General features: G+C 47.1%; 1 protein-coding gene across 15 annotated transcripts in view; it reads left to right on the forward strand.

Annotated features, from left to right (window-relative positions):
- MYOCD (myocardin) overlaps nt 1-20,714 on the forward strand; it is a 245,914-nt gene that overhangs the window by 214,213 nt on the left and 10,987 nt on the right. For 7 of the 15 annotated variants that reach the window (XM_027471506.3, XM_072025860.1, XM_027471503.3 and 4 more), the window contains 5 exons: nt 4,265-4,330; nt 9,006-9,061; nt 13,601-13,676; nt 15,923-16,084; nt 20,379-20,554. In XM_027471506.3, coding sequence (XP_027327307.1) covers nt 4,265-4,330; nt 9,006-9,061; nt 13,601-13,676; nt 15,923-16,084; nt 20,379-20,554 — 536 coding nt within the window. Of the gene's footprint in view, nt 1-4,264; nt 4,331-7,505; nt 7,551-9,005; nt 9,062-13,600; nt 13,677-15,922; nt 16,085-20,378; nt 20,555-20,714 lie in introns of all 15 variants that reach the window. The other 8 variants (XM_027471511.3, XM_027471518.3, XM_027471516.3 and 5 more) reach the window with 5 other exon arrangements.

Raw genomic sequence — 20,714 nt, forward strand, 5'->3', positions numbered from 1 at the left:
AAGTCTTTGCTATCTCTGACTCTCATTTGATGGTGGGATGTTTTGTCTGACTTGCCTCAGTTTAAGGCAGATGCTCTAACACCTGGGACACTGCTCCAGGACCTAGGAGAGGAGAGAGAACCATTCTTGGGAGATCTACAAAGATTCTTTGTTCTTGGACAGCCTCCAATCTCTCTTTGCTCACCTGTTCAATAATGATACATCTCTCCCTCGGGAAAATGCAAGCTCTGCATGGTTTTTCAATATTGTGACTGGCAACACTGAAAGCCCTACACAGCAAAACTGGGGTCTCTCCTACCCAGTATGAGGTATCTACCATGAGCTGGTTACCATGAATTACTTCCACAAGCAAGGAAGAAAACTGGCATTCCTAAAACATGGACTGCCTAATTTGGTTATAAAATCCCTGACTCCTGCTAAGGGAATGCAGATAACTGTGTCAGATGTAGATATTCACCATGCAGGGGTCTAAATTTGTGTCCACAGGCACAACCAGCACCAACTGGCAGCAGTACCAAGGGGCAATGGAGGAGTACAGATTCCCTTGGCAACAGAATTTGCCAGTGATTTCTAACCACCAGCTTCACCTGGCATAAGGGAACTACACACATGCAGACTTCACCAGATACTGAAAACTACATTTCTTCTTCACAGCAGAAATCTATCTTTGGTGTCCTAAGAAGTGCTGGAATTTGGCAGGAGATCATCTCTTGTGGGACTTTCACTAACCGTTTGCTTTGAATGTGAGACATGACTTGTATAGAGGACATGGAAAAGTCACATGCATTTTCGGGAGCCTTGTACTTCAGGAACATCTCTGTAAGGGGTTATTAATTGGCTCCATCCCACATCCCAGGGAAGCCACACAGTAGATATTCCCTGTTGGCAGAGCTCTGCAAGTTACTCGCAAAGACAAAAAGATGTTCTTGCCTCTCTTCCCTTTGCAATACCAGCTCTCTAAGAGCAGTCGCAGGTTCTGTCTGGTTCTATGCCAGTAGACAGTAGACATGCATGCAGTTAGATTGTCACTACTGAAAGATGAGTGTCCTTGTTGCAAGCTGCATTGAGTTTGCATCAGGAAAATATGGGAGTTTCATGTTTTACTTTGTGGGAGAGGAGATTGACACACAAGTGTCAATCTTCTTGACAACAAATTTGCAAAAATAAAGGTGTAGACTATGTTACTACCTCAAAGTACAGGTATGGTTTCTTAAGAAATGTGTGCTATAGCTTGTGCAGTCCTGGGCCACACAGAGGTCTGTAGCCTTGCACAAGGCAGGCCACAGTGTATGACAGGCTGTCTCTGCATGCTGGAAATACTGAGTAGTGTTTCAGGGAGTCTCTCTCTGGCGCATGCTTCGTTGGGTTAGAAACTGGCTGGATAGCCGGGCCCAAAGAGTCGTGGTAAATGGAGTCAAGTCCAGTTGGAGGCCAGTCACTAGTGGCATCCCCCAGGGCTCGGTGCTGGGGCCGGTCCTCTTTAATATCTTCATCAATGATCTGGACGAGGGCATTGAGTGCACCCTCAGTAAGTTTGCAGATGACACCAAGCTATGCGCATGTGTCGATCTGCTCGAGGGTAGGAAAGCTCTGCAGGAGGATCTGGATAGGCTCTGGATAGGATCTGGACTGAGGTCAACTGCATGAAGTTCAGCAAGGCCAAGTGCCGGGTCCTGCACCTGGGGCGCAATAACCCCAAGCAGAGCTACAGGCTGGGAGATGAGTGGTTGGAGAGCTGCCAGGCAGAGAAGGACCTGGGAGTGATGGTGGACAGTCGGCTGAATATGAGCCAGCAGTGTGCTCAGGTGGCCAAGAAGGCCAACGGCATCCTGGCTTGTATCAGAAACACTGTGACCAGCAGGGCTAGGGAGGTGATCGTCCCCCTGTACTCGGCTCTGGTGAGGCCGCACCTCGAGTACTGTGTTCAGTTTTGGGCCCCTCGCTACAAGAAGGACATCGAGGTGCTTGAGCGGGTCCAAAGAAGGGCGACGAAGCTGGTGAGGGGCCTGGAGAACAAGTCCTATGAGGAGCGGCTGAAGGAGCTGGGCTTGTTCAGCCTAGAGAAGAGGAGGCTCAGGGGCAACCTTATCGCTCTCTACAGATACCTCAAAGGAGGCTGTAGCGAGGTGGGGGTTGGCCTGCTCTCCCACATGACTGGTGACAGGACAAGGGGGAATGGGCTTAAGTTGCGCCAGGGGAGTTTTAGGTTAGATGTTAGGAAAAACTTCTTTACTGAAAGGGTTGTTAGGCACTGGAACAGGCTGCCCAGGGAGGTGGTTGAGTCACCATCCCTGGAAGTCTTTAAAAGACGTTTAGATGTAGAGCTCAGGGATATGGTTTAGTGGGGACTGTTAGCGTTAAGTCAGAGGCTGGACTCGATGATCTTGAGGTCTCTTCCAACCTAGAAATTCTGTGATTCTGTGATTCTTCTTAGAGACTTGGATCAGATGCCTAATCAATGCTCTGTGTGCTGGGGCAGGGTGGTGGGGCAGGAGTGAACCTCCCAGTCTTAGAGGTATCAGGAGAGGTCCTTAGGCTGTGAAAGAAGGGTACAAGCCTTGGCCCTAACATAGTAGAGCTAGTGACACAGATCAAAACTCCTGGTAGCAAGGCTCAGTCCAAGGGTAGTCAACATCAATTTGCCATCCAAGAACCCTAGAGAAGTGGCTTGTTGTAATGCTGGAAAAAGTGCAGTATCTATAGACTTCAAAACTTCCCGGAAGCCATAATCAGCTGCTGGCTTAAGGGTCCCATCGTGTTACTGTGGATGGCAGGTGTAGTACAATGTTGGTTACAATTGCTTTTCTCCCTGCTGTCAGCTACTTTCTTTGTGCTTTTAGCACATACTAAAAACTTCTGTTACGCTCCTGGGTTAAAAAAGGCAGAGATGGCATCTACCACTTCTAAGAACCTTGTGAGTTTCTTATTTAGACAGAAGTTTAACAGCTTCTGGAGTATTTATGGGAGCTGTTCTGGCTTCCACACCAAATCTGAGGCACTCAGTTACAAGTGCACACACCAAAGTACAGAACTGTGTGCAAATTTAGGTCAGAAGGAACCTGTGGAAATCCTTACTCCAACCTTCCATTCAACATAAGGCCAACTTCAAAAACAGATCAGGTTGCTCAGGACCATCTCCAGGCAAGCTCTGAACATCTCAAGGATGTCCTACAGCCTCTCTGGGATGCTGTTCTAGGCCTGCACCAATCTCATGGGGTTTCTGTTTTTTTGTTTGTTTGTTGTTTTCCTAATAACCAAACAGAATTCCTGTTTCTGCAGTCTATGATCATTTACCCCTTCTTCTATTACTGTGCACCCCTAGGGGAGTCCAGCCCTAACTTCTCTATAACTATAACCCCAATGTAGGCGTGCAGCTCTCCCAGCACAGTCACCTGTCATCATGATGTTTGATTTCTCTCAGCTATCCCTTAGCTATTTTGAATGTTCTTCATTTTATTGTTCCTTGTCCTTATGCCTGAAAAAAAAAAATCTAAAAACCAATGAAATACCTATACACACATCACGAATCTTAGAGTACACAAGGATACCGAAATGTAGCCAAAATACATTTCATAATGTCAAAATTATTATCTTCTGTGTGGTTCCTCTCTAGCCAGCACTGCTGTGCAGGATTCAGTTTGCTTTCGTGTTTGCTGTCAGCTATGTCTGGGAAGCAGGCACTAGTAGCAGTGAAGCATAGGAGATGGCACCTTGGGAGTCTACCTAATAAACCGTAAAGCGCAAAATACCTTTATGGACAAAGTATTTATCAAAGGAGCTCGATTCCTTTCAAAACCTTCTGAAGCCACCTTACTTGCTTGACTCAGAACAGGTCCTTCCCCTCTCAGAATGGGACAGCCCATCACTACCTCCACCTGCAAGGGGTAGTGGACTTTCTCTCCACCAGCACCCTCTGCCTACCCACAGACTCTCTCCGAATAACCCTTTGAGCTGAAGCCATGGTCACCCGAGGCTGCTATTGCAGACATCAGGCAGACCTCAGTCTGCCCCAGGCACTAGCATGCTGCTTGCACCAGAACCAGTCCGACCCACCATATATCTGGGTGCAAAGTCAGGTCTGGGCTGGTGCAGACTGTGCAGCTCCTCCCTGGAGGAAATCATTGGTTGCACCAAGTCTGTCCCAGCAGCAGCAGGGATCAGTGTCAGGTGTCTGTGACACAAAGACCACAGGCACATCTCCCTTGATAGATGCATTAGTACATCAGAAAAATACTGCATCTTTTCCTGATTCTCTCTCTCACAGTTTTGCAGCTACGGCTTCAGCAGAGAAGGACTCGTGAGCAGCTGGCAGACCAAGGCATCATGCCACGTGAGTATTGTTTTCTGCCTTTTTCACCCTCTCCTGGATCAGAGGGGCACTACTGGGACATTGCATGGCACCAGCTGCCTGCTCAGGCTCTCTCTGCTCTGAGCAGATTGCTACTGAGCTGGACTTTGCTTCCTGCCCTGTAGTAATATTATGGTTCCTGGTGCTGTACAATGGTGCCCAGCATTTTCTACACAAGCTGCAATGCTGCTGTTCAAACTGAAGTTGGGAGAGCTGCTTAGTTTGCATTTTTCAAAAATAAAGCTGCATAGGGTCCTGTCTCAGAGGTCACTGCAGCAGAACAAAGCTCTTTGTGTAGGCAAGGGCAGAGCATCTCACATCCTCCTGTAAAAGTCAGGAACCTCTGTGGCAGCATCAGACCCACAGAACAGTGAAAAGGTAGAGGGGGGCCCATTCCAGCTCCTTGTAACCATTCAACATCAGAAAAACAGATGCTAGAGTCCAAAACATAAGTGAATGAAAACAATCCCCTTCTGCACAAGCAGATGCATCATGAAACCTGTAGCACCACTAGCGAAAAAATGCTGCCTGATGGATAATTCCACCCTGACCTATCTCAGGTTCTGTGTGCATGAATTTGTGATTATCTGGAACTCAGGTAAAGGACTATCCTGGTACCATTCTGGCTCATTATGGGCCCCTTGGGGGTCTCTGATAAGATCATAAATTTCCAAAGGCTGTTCCACTGTGTCTCTTCTGGCTAACCTTGAAGACTGTGATGTAGCTTTTGTGAATCCAGCAAAACAACAGCGCTAACACTGCCTTTCTCATGAAGCTGCCTTCCTAAAGGATGTTAGGGGAGCCAGCAAGAGATGCCTCTCAGTACAGTATTGCCAGAATCAAGTATTAAGAAAACTTGAGCAGGATGATAAAAATCATGTCTGTGAAGGTTTTAAGTTTGATAAATTCAGATTCTTCTTTTTCTTTCTTTTTTTCTTTCTTTCTTTCTTTCTTTCTTTCTTTCTTTCTTTCTTTCTTTCTTTCTTTCTTTCTTTCTTTCTTTCTTTCTTTCTTTCTACTGTGTATTTCTTTATGTTTTCAGATTTTATACTGCCTGCCATCAAACGGCAAGCATTTTAATGACAGGACTCTTGGAGCTGGAGCTTTAAGCCAAGTTTGGTGACATTCATGATAGCATTGCAAGCACTGATAATACAGTCAGTGGTCAGAAGGATGTCTGAAGTCTCCTGAATCACCAATTTCACTTTGTAAAAGTGGTCACACAGACAATGTGCAGGATACCTCATTACACATGTATGGCGTTGTTGTGTCAACAGAGGAGTTTGCATACCTGATATTGCCCTGCAGGGCTGAGCACATGGGTCTGTTACCTACAGCTTCTTTACACTCCTAACTTCTAGGCTTACATTTTGCAGTCTGGTTTCTGTCCAAGGATGCCATTTTGGGAAGTATGATCATAGTTCAATCACTAAAAGTAATAAAAGAAAAGGCACTTCTGCCGTTATTAAAGAAAACATGCAGAACCTAACTGCTGAATTTAACCTCAGGAGGAAGTGTCAGATGCTAGCATTTAATAAGCAGAAGTCCCAGCCAGCTTCCCCATGGTTTGGACATATGCAGTTAATCCTTAGGAAACACAATTCTTTGTTTAACCTTGTCTTCCTATGGCTCTGAGGACCAGCTGAGATGGGCTATAGGAGGTACACCAGGATGGGATCTCAGATCATAGGGACTGCAGGTGGGCAAGAAATTGAAACAGATATCTGTAAGCCACCATGGTTGAAAATAGCTTTTCTGGAAAGAGAAAAATGGGGCATTGCTGGTCTACAAGTTGAAAGTCAGGTTTGGTACCAAGCTGGGAGCATTCACGTGATTCCACATTCTGCATCAGCTTTTGTACAAGGATTGTTTTCAACCCTTTGGTTATATTTTTTGCATATATAATCAGAGGACAGAGAAACTTTGTTTTTCTAAGTGACCCATTTTATACAGAAACCAGAAAGAGACATGAGTGAGCAAAGATTTGTGTTGGATAAAAGCTTTGAGGGCTTGCAGAAGCCCATGTAGGAATGGGAGTTGATGACTATACACAGAATTTGCTGAGCTGTTCAGCAGTGTGGCTGTAAGCACAGCAAGAGTAAAATCTAGGAGCAGCTCTGAGGAAGCTGACTGCTTTTTGGAACCCAAGAGACTAGTTCAGGGAGAAGTATCAGTGGTACATGAGCATAGCCCAGTGAGATGAATGTGCTTATCTAACCAAAGACTGCCTTAACTCAATTCAGACTCTCTTGGATGTTCACCTAAGAAACGTGAAACCTTCACATAATTCCATCACTGGAGAAGGCAGGAAACTGCCTAAAGGAGGATGCTCAGGAGCAAAAGACAGTAGTGTTGCAGAAGCCTTCTGGTTCAAAGCTAGACTCTGTCAGATGTTTTCAGATTGCAAATTGAACAACTGTCTGGCAAAACAATCAAAAATATTGAAAAAAAGCTCTGCAAATAAAGGTGGACTCAGATTAGTAAGCAAGGGCAACCTCTGGGTCCCTTCTGCCCAGTGACTTTGTGTATGGGGGAGCATCTGAAAGCAAGGGGACATCCAGGTTTGTTGAGGCATGGCCGCACTCCTGATCCACGGCAGTGCAGGTGAGAGCAGATGCTACCCTGTTATTCAGGCTCCCTGAGTGGGAAGCTCCTACAAGACTGTTCATGCGAGACTCTATTATTGAACATGTTCAATTATATTGTCTTAGTGAAGTTGGTACAGACCTGGAAAAGCTTTTTAAATCAAGAGCATCCCCATAGGATCACCTGCAGAAAGGCAGGCTGCAAGGACAAGCGGGGATGAACTCTTCTTGTAGCCCTACACAGGGTCTTGCCCTGGAGCCCAGCCAGATCTGCTTAGCTACCCAGAAGGAGGGGGAGGCAGCTTGTAGCAAGGATTCCTCAAGGCATTTTTTCCCTTACAATGATGGGATGTAGAAATAGTTGTGTTTGAAGTTAGGCCTCCCTTGCTGTATGCATCCACCACCTCATCCTCTAACTCAAGCCTTAGAGGCAATAGTCCTAAGGTTATCAACACAAGCTCAGCAGCTCTGCCCTATTGACTCCAGACCTTTAGCCATTTCAAGATGCCATGTCATCCCCTGACAAGGTGTTTGAATAATCAGAGCTAGCAATGTCTTTATTTGTTTTGCAGACTAATACAAGCTGCAGTATCCACATAATTCCTCCAAAAATCTTGGTAAATTACTAAATTCTGCAACGTTTTCCTTGTGAATAGCATGGTGTTTGATCAATGCCCATAGCAAACTCCCAATGTCAGGACTTCAGAGTGAACAGGGCTGTAAAAGTCATCTCTCTTGCTGACTTCATTTTCTCTTGTGCACCATTTTATTTTGCTTCTGGTTAAACTAGCTGTCACAAGTCCTCATGTCTTCTCACCGGAGCATGGCACAGTAACACTGGCTTGTCTGTATGTCTGCTTTCCAAACATTAGAAGCAGTAATGTGCCCTCTGTGTTTTTCTGTGATTCCCTGGAGGTTAGGGGTGTTGCCTACCAAAACCCAGTTCAGGGCTCCAATCATTTCCCAGCTGCCCTCATTCTTCCTGTCATTCTTCTCTAAATTGATGTGGGACATCATGTCCTCTGTGAAAATAATTTCTATCCCCATTAGATCCCACTCAGAAGATGGACAGGGAATTAGATGTTGCCAAAGGTTGTAGCAGGCTGTTTTTGTGGTTCAGGACAACTTCTCCTTCTCTGTCCCAATGGGAACAGTTGATTTTGCTTGCTTACACAGACAGAAAAGAAATTTTGCAGGAACTGAGACATATTAACCCCTTCATCACACAAATTTCTCTCCAGTTTATACACAACCTGAGTAAACAATGAAATATGCAAGGTCCTCCATGACTCCAGCATAGATGGGACTGGTGTTCACTGGTCCAAGACCTAGGGACCACTGGCCTTCCTTTGGGACCCTCTCTGGGTTAATCCTCTTTGGTGTCAGGAGATGCTAAGAACTTGGCCTGCTGCTGGGTACCTGTCTGGGTAGCTGCCCAGGGAAGCACCATGTCACACAGGGGCTTCTGGGCAGAGGATAGGACAAATGTCTGGTGAGAAGGAGCCTAAAGGAGATGGAAGGGTACTTAGTGATAGAAGAGGGAAAAAGGACAACACCTCCAGTGTCCTGGTTGAAGTACCCTTGCTGAAGGCCAAATACCCCAAGAGGCCAGGCAGGCCTTTCCAGTTTTCCTGCTGGCCTCAAGCCTCAGTCACATACAGGTCTAACTTTCAGGCAAGGTCCCCTCCACCCGTTGCTCTTCCTAGATCAGTTTTCTGGGGCTGTGATGCCTCACAGTGCCACAACCTGGAAGAAGAGCTCCAGGGAAGAGCAGCACTGGCTGTCTGACATGTCCCACCGAGCACCACATTTCAAAGCCTGCACCATCTTCCTGCCCAAATCCCTCCTGTCCTCCCTGTGCTCTCCGTCCCCCCTGCTCTCTTGCAATGGCCTGGCTGAGAGCACGGGATTTCCCAGAGCTTTCCTGAGTTATTTTTAGTTAGTGCAATAAAGAGGGCAGTTAGTTTGTGTTGCTATTTTTATAGCACTCATTAAAATGCTGTTGCTGAATATTCTGGTGGCTGCTTGCTTCCACTCCTGTGCTGACTGCTCCTCTCTCTTTCCTGTTGCAGCACTGAAAAGCCCATCTGCATTCCATGAACAACGAAAAAGTCTGGAGCGAGCCAAGGTAATCCCTACAAGCCATGCTGATGAGGGAACTTGTGGGCTCGCTTTGCATGAGCTGCGGGGTTTGAAAGCACCTTCCACTACTCTGCCCTCACCTGGCACCCTCTGCCCAGGCCCTGTGGCCAAGGATCAGCGTCAAGGCCTCTCCCTTGCCCCCAGACATGGCAGTGCCAAGCCAAGGTTCTTGTGTTCGAGGGCACCCTTTTCCAAGCAGTAGAGGTTTAAAAGGGCAGAGGAGCCAACTGTCCCCTAAGACAGTTTGTTTTTTTTTAAACAGCCCCTGAGTTTTACAAAACCTTGTGGGCAGGGTTCAGCCTCCCAGTAGACCTTAAACTAACTGAAGCCTCTACTTTCCACTGCAGTCCATATTGACATCCCGCTCCTCACTGTGTTGGCTGCTCTCTGCTCCTGCACAAGGCAGCTTAGAGCAGGGCCAGCAGCAAACAGGACAGATGGGAGGCTAAGTATTTAGCAAGTGTGCAGGAGAAATGTGGATGCCCTTGGTCACCTGGAGTAAGTCCCCAGGGGACTCACCCTTGCATCAGAGGAGAGTCTGGCTTTTAGCTCAGCAGCGCTGCTTGACGATTGCAACAGTATCCCAGCAGCTAAGTGGCCCAGGCTCCCACTGGTCCCATCACCCATCTGCTCTTAGACTTCCCAAAATATTGCTGAAGGCAGGTATAAGTAGTCACTTCCAGAACACAACACAATGATACTCTGTAGTGTGATCACTTTTTGGGAAATTGCACTGGTTTTCCAAGCCCTTTGTAGCACCCAGCACCCAGCCCCGACCAAGCTGGAGGGAATTCAACACATGGCCTGGCAAAGAGAACAGTCAGTTGTACAGGTTTTGCCTGAACACAAGAGTTTCTTCCATTAATCTGCAAAATGTGCTTGCAGTCACATGGAAAGGGACCTTTGCAAGAAAGAATAACTATGAAATATGAAAAAGTGCTCTTCTGAACTTAAACACACTCCAAATCACTTGCCCTGAGACTCCAGCAGTAATAAATGGCTAGCATAAGAAACACAATTTGACTCTGAAAAATTATCATGCTTAGAAAATTTCAAGCAATCCAAAGTATCCATGGAGTGTCATATATTTTACAGTTTAAGTATACACTTGTGTCGCTTTGTCTTTCTCTTCAAAGGCTTTTACTGGCTGGTTGCCTGGGGAAAAGGGAAGCATAGTCTAGTCTATCCCATTTTTAGAGCATGCTAATGAACACACTAACGAGCACAGTCTATAACAAAAATATATTCCTTTGCAAGGATGCCCTGCTTATAGTCCTGACAGGTAACGTCTGTTTCCAGATATTTACTCAATGGCATTTGTTGTTTAGCTGATATTCCTCCAAACTGATGGTCTGCAAACAGAACGCAGATAACAATAACCACTTTAATGTGTTTTGGAAGCTCTTCTGCTACAGCTAATAAAAAAATAATAATAATCTGAGGTCTTACACCACTGTTTGCACCGCAGTGACACAAATGTAGCAAAGGTCAAATGGAACTGAAGTCACAGCAGAAATTCAGGCTAGTGCAGTGTGAATGCTGGAGTCAACATCACAGCGCCACATCCGTAGGACAGTAACTCAAATTTAGCTCAGGTAAGGGCCTGATCTGAGGGTTAGTTAGAAATTCATTAGGTGAATTTAACTGCACTTAAGTGCAGGCACCAGCTAGCGCTGACCTGGCACAGACTGCGCTGGTGAAAATAAGCTGCAGAAAAAATATGGGAGAAGGGTAAGAAATTGCAAATACTTTGGTAAATTAAATATCTATGATTTGCTTAAACATATCACTGGCTATGTAGAAGGCTGGCATCAGGTCAGTGCAGCAGACTTTGAAATCAATGTCCTGTAATAGATTGCTGGGTTGGAGGACAAAGAGCATGCTGGTGGTTCCTTAAGCCATCAGGCTCAGCAGGGCTCCAGCACTTACACGAAGCAACCCAGCACACGTGGCAGGGAAGGACTGCAGGGGACAGCAATCATGCCTCTGCCCCGGTGCAGAACAGCCCCCTCTAGGTTATTCCAGAAATATGTGTGACGACCAGTGGCCATCCTATCCACGCCCCCGAAGCAACACACTCCAGTGCTCTCTAACCTGTGCTGTTAGCAAGTCTTACACAATTACCAGCCCAAGCTTTTCTGTTGCAGATTAAGACCATTACTTATCCTTCTGCATGGACATGCAGAACCATTTATCTTTGTAATGCAGTACTTTAAAACAGTATTTTGCATCCTGTTTCCCTAGAGCAATGTCATCTGCATACTGAGCAATCTCCCTTCACTTCAGCCTCTTCTCATTGGTCTAGTTTCTGGCTCAGTGATTTCTGTTGCTGCCTTCCAGATCCTTCCCACAGGTCCCTTCAGAAGCAGGACCCAGAAGGAGGCCTCGTTACTCCTTGTGCCCATCTGACATTCTTCATGGTATTTCCTAGAAAGCTGCCTGCTGGTCTGGGGATGTGGTTCAGCTGCTGATCACTAGGTTCTCTGGAGTCTTTCATATATTTTCCAATATTTATGCAGTTACTAATTTCTGTCTAAGACCACTGTCCAGTGACCAGTACAGAAACATCTATGGTGGATTAAGTCCTCATCCCCTCCAGTGCTTAATCAGCTAGTTTAGCTGTGGCTAACTGTGACCTGAATAGACTCCTTTCCAATTGTCCTTCTTGAACTGTATCCAGTGTATTTCAGATAATTTCTTCAATTGCTCCAAAAAAATTTGTGTTCTAATCTATTAGTCTTGAATGATTCAGAGTTAAGAAGTATGTCTTCTGTCATCTAAGGCATTAATGAATATATTGAATAGCAGAAAAAATTGCTGCAGAACATGATTTGATATATTCTTCTGTTTAGACTGTGAACCATTCCTAATTCCTTTGGTGACCCACAGTTTTGCTCCTTTTTTATGTTAGTCTTATCCAGACCAAATTTCTCTAGCTTGCATATGAAGAAACCGTGTGAGATAATGTCAAAACATGCTTAGAGTCAAGCTACATGACATTTTTTGTTTATTCCTGTAACAGAAATCTGTCATCTATCCATAAAAGGAAATTAGGTTGGTGTGATGTGGTTTGTTCTTCATGAATCCATCCTGGCTGTTACTCACCTCCCTGCTGTCTTCAAAATCCATTTATACAGGTTGTTTGATTACTTGTTCCAATATCTCTCTGACGGGAATTATAATTTCCAGGTTTCTTCTCTCCATCTCTTTTAAAACTAGAAAATACATGTATACTCTCCCTGGCCCAGTCTCCTAGAGAACCAGAGACAGCTGCTATTACTCTAGCCTTGTATATCTCAAACTGTTTGGGAACATTTAACTATCTGAGTACTCTCCAACCTGTTCTCCAAACTGATAACTGCAGTTTCTATTGTCTTGTTGCTGAAGGATCTTGGCTTAGTCACGTGATTGATAGTCACATATCTTTTTAGTGACGATGTTTTAAAAAGGCATTAAATTCTGTAGCCATCTCAGCAGCATCCACAATTATTTACAGAACACAGGCAGCATATTCCATTGCCTTCTCCTGGCTACAGAAATGCTTATAAAACCTTTTTCTCATGAACCTGTACAATTGTGCTATGGGTTTCCCAGTTTTCTCTAGCTGCTTGTGCTATTTTCTATTTATCCTGAAGGGTTTCACCTCTTTGAACTATGTACATCTTTATACTATCTATTCTAGCATCTCAACTTCACAAACAGGTAATAATTTATCTAGGTTGTTCCCTAGCTCTTCTTATCTAGGCGATGAGCTAGTATTTGTATCCTTGAGGTCAGCTGCCACCAATACTGACTTCCTTGGCCCTGGAGAAATAGGCTATTGCACCTCTGTGGGTCTTTTTGTTCTTAAAACCATGGAGAAGCTGGTACAAGTTCATCACAAGCTCCACTACAGTGATCTGCAGTGTGGATTTTCCCAACCCACACCATAGCTGGGGTGAAGAACTTCAGAGCACAGGAGCTGCAGGACCACAGTAAAGCTAAGTCTTTTGGCTGACCTGGGAGGAGTGTCCGGGTATCTTCATGATTTGCTCAGCCTTATATCTCACCAAAGGATGCCAGGCTTCCCAAAGAAGCGATTGCTAACACTACACTGTGGAGTTGCCTTTGTGTAGGTCTCAAAGGTGAAATGGTATGCTGAGCCAGGAGCAAATCTACCACTCCCAGCAAACAGGTTTCATCCTTTCCACGAGCTCTCATAATACTTCTGGCATCAGAAGCCCAAGGGAAACTGGAAAGAACACAGGTTAGCTGTGGGGATAGTAAACAGTCAGCAGCTCCATGCATGTTGTTCCCTTTATGAAGAATTTCTGCCCAAGAATCAGCCGGTGTCCAGGTGGAAAAAAAATGTCATTTAGGAGCTCACTGAACCTAAACTGTACCAAATAAAAAATAATAATAATAAAAAAATAATAATAATAATAATAATAATAAAAAAAAAACTTGGGATAGCATGGGGGCCTCTGCTCTCTGTACCTTATTGCTGCTCTAGTCAGATAATACTCTCTGCATTTGTGTTCTGCAGACTGAAGATTATCTCAAGCACAAGATCAGAAACAGGCCTGAGAGATCAGACCTGGTCAACATGCACATTTTACAAGGTAAGCCTGCCTGAGATTCTCCCACTTACTCCTTGTTTCTCCTGCCTGTGACTCATGTCTCTCCTGCCCCACTTGAGTTCCTTTCAGGACCCTCATCACAATTAACTTTGCCCCAGCTGCCCATGAGGGCCACAGTCAAAGGGACATTGTATGGAATGGGACGTTGTATGGTATTTGGTTCAGACCTGACCTTCAGGAGGCAGGAGACACACTTTTCCCAACAGGAGCAGGAACAAGGCCATCTAATCTTTGTCCCACCTCTGGCAGGTACCAGTATGAGATGGTCTAGAAGACAGTGGGATATAGAACAGCTGTGAAAGAATACTTTGTTACACAGAGGTGTAGAGGTCTGATCCTCACAAAGTGCATACCATGGGCATTTGTGGTGAAATCCTCGTAGCAGGTAGTTGTAATAACCTCCTAAAGGTGGACTTTTTTTTTTTTTTTTTTTCCATAATTCTCATTATGTGTCTATTGATGTTGATAGAATCAATGACCCAAGCATAGCCATACAAAAAAAGGTTGAGCTCTGGTACCAGTCAGTGAGACCCAGCAGCTCTCCCCCCTCTCCCAGCCTGGTGTCCCCTCCCAGCCAGGGAGCTGGCAGTGCTCTGCTGCATCCCATCACAGACAGCAGGACTCTGCGGTGTCCCTCGTTATCTTCAGAGATAACAAGCTCCTTAGAGACAAGGAGGACGTGCAGTCCTTCCTTGAGTCCTGTTAGTCCCTTGGAAGAAGCAGATTACTCTCTGGGAACTGTAAATGCTGGCCTCTGCTCTCAGTATGGATGCAGTTCATATTTCTTTTTCCTCTGGCATGCAAGAGGTTTAAGCCCAGAGTCTGTGACAGATCAGTGCCACTCTCTTAATTTACCCTTTTCTTTCCATCTGAAAATGAGCCAGCATCACTGGCCATTTGACAGGTGGAAATTGTCTTTCCCTTAGGTTAAATAATTGAAGCAAATATGAACTGGAATTGGGGCCAGGAGCTGTAAAACAGATGTGGAAATGGCTGCAGTCACCAGGCGCTGACAGGGCCAGCGAGATAGAGCTGGAGGAGAGGTGGTACAGAGATGGCCGGGCTGTGCATTAAGCACACTGTCTGTGCTGCCCCACAAACACTTGGCCTAGGCCTCTGCTCCCACAAAGAGGTGTGCCCTGGATTTTCACGGACTTACAGGCCCATTTGGTTCATAACATGACATAGACGTGATTGAAATCGGGCAGCTGAGACACTTGCTGTCATCTAAATGTCTTCCAGACACACCTACTACTGTTCATCTCAAGATGCTCATGTGGTTCCTTTTCATACGTAATCTGAGTCCTTAGATGAACTCTCATGACCTCGTTCAGAGTTTTCTTTATTGTCTAGTATGAAGCTTGTATTGCCTACAGAATCTCTTCCAGAAGACTGTCCAGTCTTTGAAGGCAGCACAGCTTAGATGCAGCCCTTCTTACTTTAAACCCCAGAGTGTATAGGTATAGTCTAGTGTAGGGTCCTGCTCCCTGACTACCAGAGTGCTCTGGTGCTACCAGAGGTGTCAGAGAATCTTTATTTGGGAAATCACCACTGTCTTTTGTAATTGGCCACTCTTCTTTCACCACTCAGTAAGTTAGAGCTTCTCAGTTTGTTTTGGTCTGGTAGTAGCTTCCAGATCTAGCTGCCTTTGTTATGCTCCTCTCCACCAGCTTGTTTTTCCCCTGAAGGCCTGAACACTGCCCTCATGCTGCCTCCAAACATTCCACTCTTGAAGAATTTGCTTTTTATTTTCCAGTGTAAGGCTTTCGGTCCAGTTGTCAAACTCTGTTAATGGTTCTTTCCTCCAGCTGTTTCTTCAGAAGTAGGGATCCACCTGCTTTAGGCCACAAGGGCCAATGGGCTCCTGGCAGGCAGGAGTCAGAGTCCACTTTTGCTCTCATGTTAGTCACAGCTTAATGAAATTTCCATTGCAGATCATTTCTGGGCCTTGGGAAGGATGGTCTGGCTGCAGACTGGGTTTGCAAGCCCAGGTTAGGAAACAGAAGCTTTTACCTGGGAATGGGGAAGCTTGACCTCAGGCTCAGAGGAAGACGCATGTCCCTAAATCCCATCTTGCTTCCCAGTCTCAGTACAGCTCCTGCTGGACACTGAGCCATGTCTTGGCCACAGTCCAGAAAGCTGTGCTGAGGGGGAAGTATGTTCTCACTGAGCAATGTGCTTACGGATGCCCCAGGTCCTGAACTGATGCCTTCCATTTGGCCTTTTAGACTCAGCTGCAGAAGGGTCCATTCAGTCTACTCAAATGAAGCTGAAAAGAGCCAGACTGGCAGATGATCTCAATGAAAAGATTGCTCTCAGGCCGGGTCCTTTGGAGTTGGTGGAGAAGAATATTATTCCTGTCGACTCAGCTGTGAAAGAGGCCATAAAAGGTAGTGAAGTGAGCATGTATTTTGTGTCGTGTGCATGGCATGGGGCAGGGGCTGTCAAGGTTACACAGATGTCAAGCAGCAACTGCAGAAAGTGATTGACCTAGAGGTAGGAGCAGTGGCTGTATATTATTTAAAATTCCTTATTTTTCACCGTACTATTGCAGTCCAGCACAGACTGTGCTACCTCACCTAGGTCTATAAAAAGAGATCTCTCATCTTCTTAGTGCTGCGCTAAGACCATGGGAAAACGAATCATTTCTCAGCCATGTCTTCTCAGAGAGAACACCTCGTCTCTTACTCTTCCTTCCCTGCCCAAGGCTTTGAGCATGTAAATGGTATTGCAGGAGAAAGGTCATTCCTTCCTCCCTCACGTGGGAGAAGGCTTGGGTGCACACATGTGGGCATTAGGCTGGTCTGGATGCTCCCACTTGTGACCTGCCAAGCTTTGACAACCCAACAAGCAGGAGTGAAATAGCCCCATTTCAGAGAGGCTGACATTCTTTTTTTTTTCCACTGATGCCAGTGGCACACAAGGTCCAACAGAGTAGAGGGGAAGTGAAAGCATCACTGGGGTGCTAGACTGCTGGGGAATACACGGAGCAGCCTGCATCCCAAAGCAGGCTATGCTCCTCCCAGCCATTTTCCACGCTGTTTATGCATAAGTTCAGTGTTCCTCTATTATCCACCTCCCAGCTGGAGGAGGGATGCAGAATCCCCTGCAGTTATTTCCCCCATACTGCTGCAGGGAGGCCAGTGCGGGAGCTGACACTAAGGAAAATGGTGACTCAGAGCTCACCAGTACCAAGAAGGCAGAGAAAGGAGCAGGAAACCTGCAGCACCCTGCTAGCCCAGCAGCCCACATTTTTGAAGTCTGGGCTTATCCCTCCACATCCAAACTGGACCTCAGGTCTCAAGTGGGGCACTGAGAGCTGTTTTGCCTCCAGGAACTCCTTGTTCTCTTGCTCTTGGTTCCTAAATTAATGAGATTATTTCCATTGGCGTAGTCCCATGTTAAGTATCTATTCTGGATTCAGAACAAGCTGGGGACAGTAGCAGGGCTCTGGGATATGAGGGGTCTGAACTACAGGAGCAATGCAAAAAATGGGAACTGAAACAGGAAGCGCTTTGACTTTGGTTTCATCTCAGAAACCAGCAGAAACATGAAATACTGCAGGCTCAGAAACTCCTTTTCCTGTACTGCAATTGTTCCTGCTCTTCATTTTCCCTCTGCAAAGTGCACATAGAGTGTGGTCAGTGGTTCCTTCAGTACGGTTCTTGAGCCACCCTGGTTTCAGCATTTCACAGATCTTGCCTTTGAAGGCAAAATGTTCCAGGACTCTGAAGAGGAATTTTTAGGGAGAGCTTTTAAGGAGAGTTCAAGCAAAATCTCTTCAGTCACTTATCAAAGGAGAGGAGTGGGAAAAAAAAAAAAAAAAAAAAAGAAAAAAAAAAGAGAGAGAGAGAAACCATTAAAAAAATCCCCTTTTTATAAACAATCAAGGCAGTTTGAATATGACTTCATCCACTGGAGCCAAGGCTTGGAGGCTGGGAAAAGCACATGTCAAATTTGAACAATGTTTGTCTCCAGCTGCCATGTCAGGAGCTTGTGGTAAATAGAGATTTACAGGACAAAACTGTTAAAAACAAAAGTCTGGATTAAAATGATTTAGTCAATTTTAAAATCTCTCCCTTTTGCCATAGCCTTCCATCAATCATCTGCTGGGGAAAAACTTTCCCTGTAAGCCAGTTTTATCCCATTTCAGGTGAAACACACAGCATGTTAGGGTCCAGCAGGAAGTTAGTCCAGCAAGAAGCTATTTGGGTGCCATGAGAAGGAGGTGCTGCAGCTGCACCAGCGACACAAACTCAGTCCTCAGGCTTCTGTAGAAGAAAGCCTCAAGCTGAAGGATCCTCAAACTGATTTTTGAAGTCAGAGGCACATTGTGGTGCTCACAGCTTGGGGCAGAAAGTTGAAAAAAGAGCAGAGGCGAGCACTGAGACTTCTGAACATTAAGCCTTTTGTTTTTGCAATACCAGAAAGATGACAGGATTTAAAATCATTTTACTTTAACCTTGGAATCTCAACTGTTTATATAGTGGAAAGTTCAGCTGACATGTTCCTCTAATCACCTCCGACAGGGCAAGTGGAAAGTGCCAGACCCCAACCGAAAGCCCTAACATCCCAGTGACAGGAGGCCGCCAGTGCCCTACATAGCTGAGCAGTGATATAAGAACCTTTTTTTACCAGGTCCTTGTCATCACTTTGTCCAATACATTTGAGAGGACAATACCCAGTGCATTAAAAACAGCCCCAAGCAAACACCATTCTGCCTGAGATTACAGCAGAGACATGGGATCATGAAACTACATGGTCAGCCCTGGGCTGGGTGAGAGATACAGATAAGGACAGCGCTCCCCGCTCCGCACAGGCCACCAGTATCAGGCAGCAGGATGCAGCACATTCCTGTCATGCCCTGGGCTGCTGCTGTGTCCTGAAGGTCCCCTGGGCTCTGTGCTTTGGCACATTTTCTCCTCACATGCCTGTCAAATGCCAGCCCAGCGGAAGTCTTGGAGATCTACAAGTCCCTCTGCTTGAGTGATTATTCCCAGAAGAGGATGTCCACACTTGTCTGCAGACACCCCAATGCAAGGGATCATACAGCCTTGTGTTTCCTCGGGGAAGGTACAACCTCTGATGGCAGCTGTAGAGGAGAGGGGACAGGCCCTATTTCCAGACACACATGAGGAACCCCAGGATGTGGGGAACAGGGAGGAGAGAGGCTCTCCACAAGACACTGTTGCTCTCATATTCCTATGCCTGCCTGCCCCAGAGCTGCCATGGCAAGTGTACTGTTGAGCTGTTTGCATTTCTCTGCCAAGCAGACAGAGCAGCTTCCTCGGAACACCAGGGTCACAGAGGAGGCTGCTGCTGTTGACACTTGCAGAACTGTGGATAGGGACAGGCACAGTGCACAGGACGCAGAGCCGTGTTGTCAGGATACCAGTAACTGTTGACTGTCTGGGACCTCTTCCCAACACAACCCCATGGCAGGCGGGCCCTCCTTCTGCAGGGGTCTAGCTGCTGGTGGCTCAGGGACCCACCCTGGGGCGGGCAGCCAGGGCTCCCTGCACTCTCACCCACCCTGGCACCACAAGCTGGAGCAAGCCGAGATAAGCCTTTATCTCTGAGATAGGGGCAGGAGGGTGCGTGTCAGTGAGAAGGTGCACATTGCTACAGAAGCCGCACAGACAGGTGGAGGCTTGTCCCCGGGCCCTTCCTATTTCCCTATTTGTCACCTCGCTATCAGCATGCCAAGCTGCCTGACAAATGCCAGACGTGAGCACGAGGAGATTATGAGCATGACCACGCTGCTCCTTCCTCTGCCCCCACCTGCAGTTGTCCCAAAGCTCACATGAGAGCTCTTCTTTTTTCAGCACTTCATTTATCAGTAAAAGCCTGGGGTCAAAAGCTCTTGCCCATCTGACTATGAGGAGGAGCTCTGCAGGGAGCTTGCAGAGAATCAATATCTGGGGCAGGCCTTGTGGCAGTCAGGACGTAACAGCAGCTAACTGAAGCGTTTCATGTGGCTGATGTTTGTGGACAGCCACAGGACCTGGAAGCTGCTGTCCAGCTGCAGCCAGGTGCAATCACGTTGGCTCTTCTGCCATGACAGCGTCACCCTCCACATCAGTTTCAACCTCAGCTCTTCTGCTGAGGATCACTAAGTGCGATCGAGATGCTTGGCAGACTGGGGAGAGAGACTAATGCCCCTCTCCTCGTTTCAGTCCAAAGGCAGGTCGGGACAGCTGAGCTGCTCTGAGCCAGCGCAGTGTACTTGTGCTCTCTCAGAGCCTCCTGCCTCTGACAAAGTCATTTGGCTCTAGGGAACTGGCCTGCAGGATTCTTTTCCAGTCAAACCAGTGATGCTGTCCTCAGTCAATGGTTTGCCATGGGATGTGGCATTTGAACACCTTGAGCACCAAGTCCTCAGCCTGTAGCAAGACGTGAAAAAGGGGACACGTAGGAAACTGACCTGGTCCCGCACATGACCAGGGACTGCAGGGCACACTGCGGTTTCCGAGCGATCTGAGCACTCCCCGCGCTGCCTTGTGCTCACCCCATCCCTCCAGCCGGGGACAGCCCAACCGCTGGCTGCGACCGGCGCCCACTCCAGCCGGGGCTGCGGAGCTCGCGGCCAGGAGCCGGGAACAGGCGGGCGCCGCTGCCCTGGAGGGGGCCGACGGGCGGGACGGGAGGGCACGCCACTGACCGCCGCTTCCCCGCACCCGGCAGGTACGCAGGTGAACTTCCCCAAGCCATCCGACGCGTTCGCCTTTGAGGAGGACAGCAGCAATGACGGCCTGTCCCCGGAGCAGGTCAGGAGCGAGGACTCCCAGGGCTCCACGGAGTCGTCGGCGGGCACCAAAGCCTCGGAGCCGGCCCCGCCGGCGCCCTCGGGGACGCCCCAGGTGGGTGGCGCGGCCCGGCCCGGCAGAGGGGGACTGGGGCTAGCTGGGGCACTGAGGTAGGCAGGGATAGACTGGGGAGACAGGAAGGTTATAGGGGACTGGGATAGCCTGTGGGAACTGGGGAGAGAGGGCTGGGGTAGGCATGATAAGACTGGAGTGG

Source organism: Anas platyrhynchos, chromosome 19, assembly GCF_047663525.1.
Source record: "Anas platyrhynchos isolate ZD024472 breed Pekin duck chromosome 19, IASCAAS_PekinDuck_T2T, whole genome shotgun sequence".
Classification (NCBI taxonomy): Eukaryota; Metazoa; Chordata; class Aves; order Anseriformes; family Anatidae; genus Anas; species Anas platyrhynchos.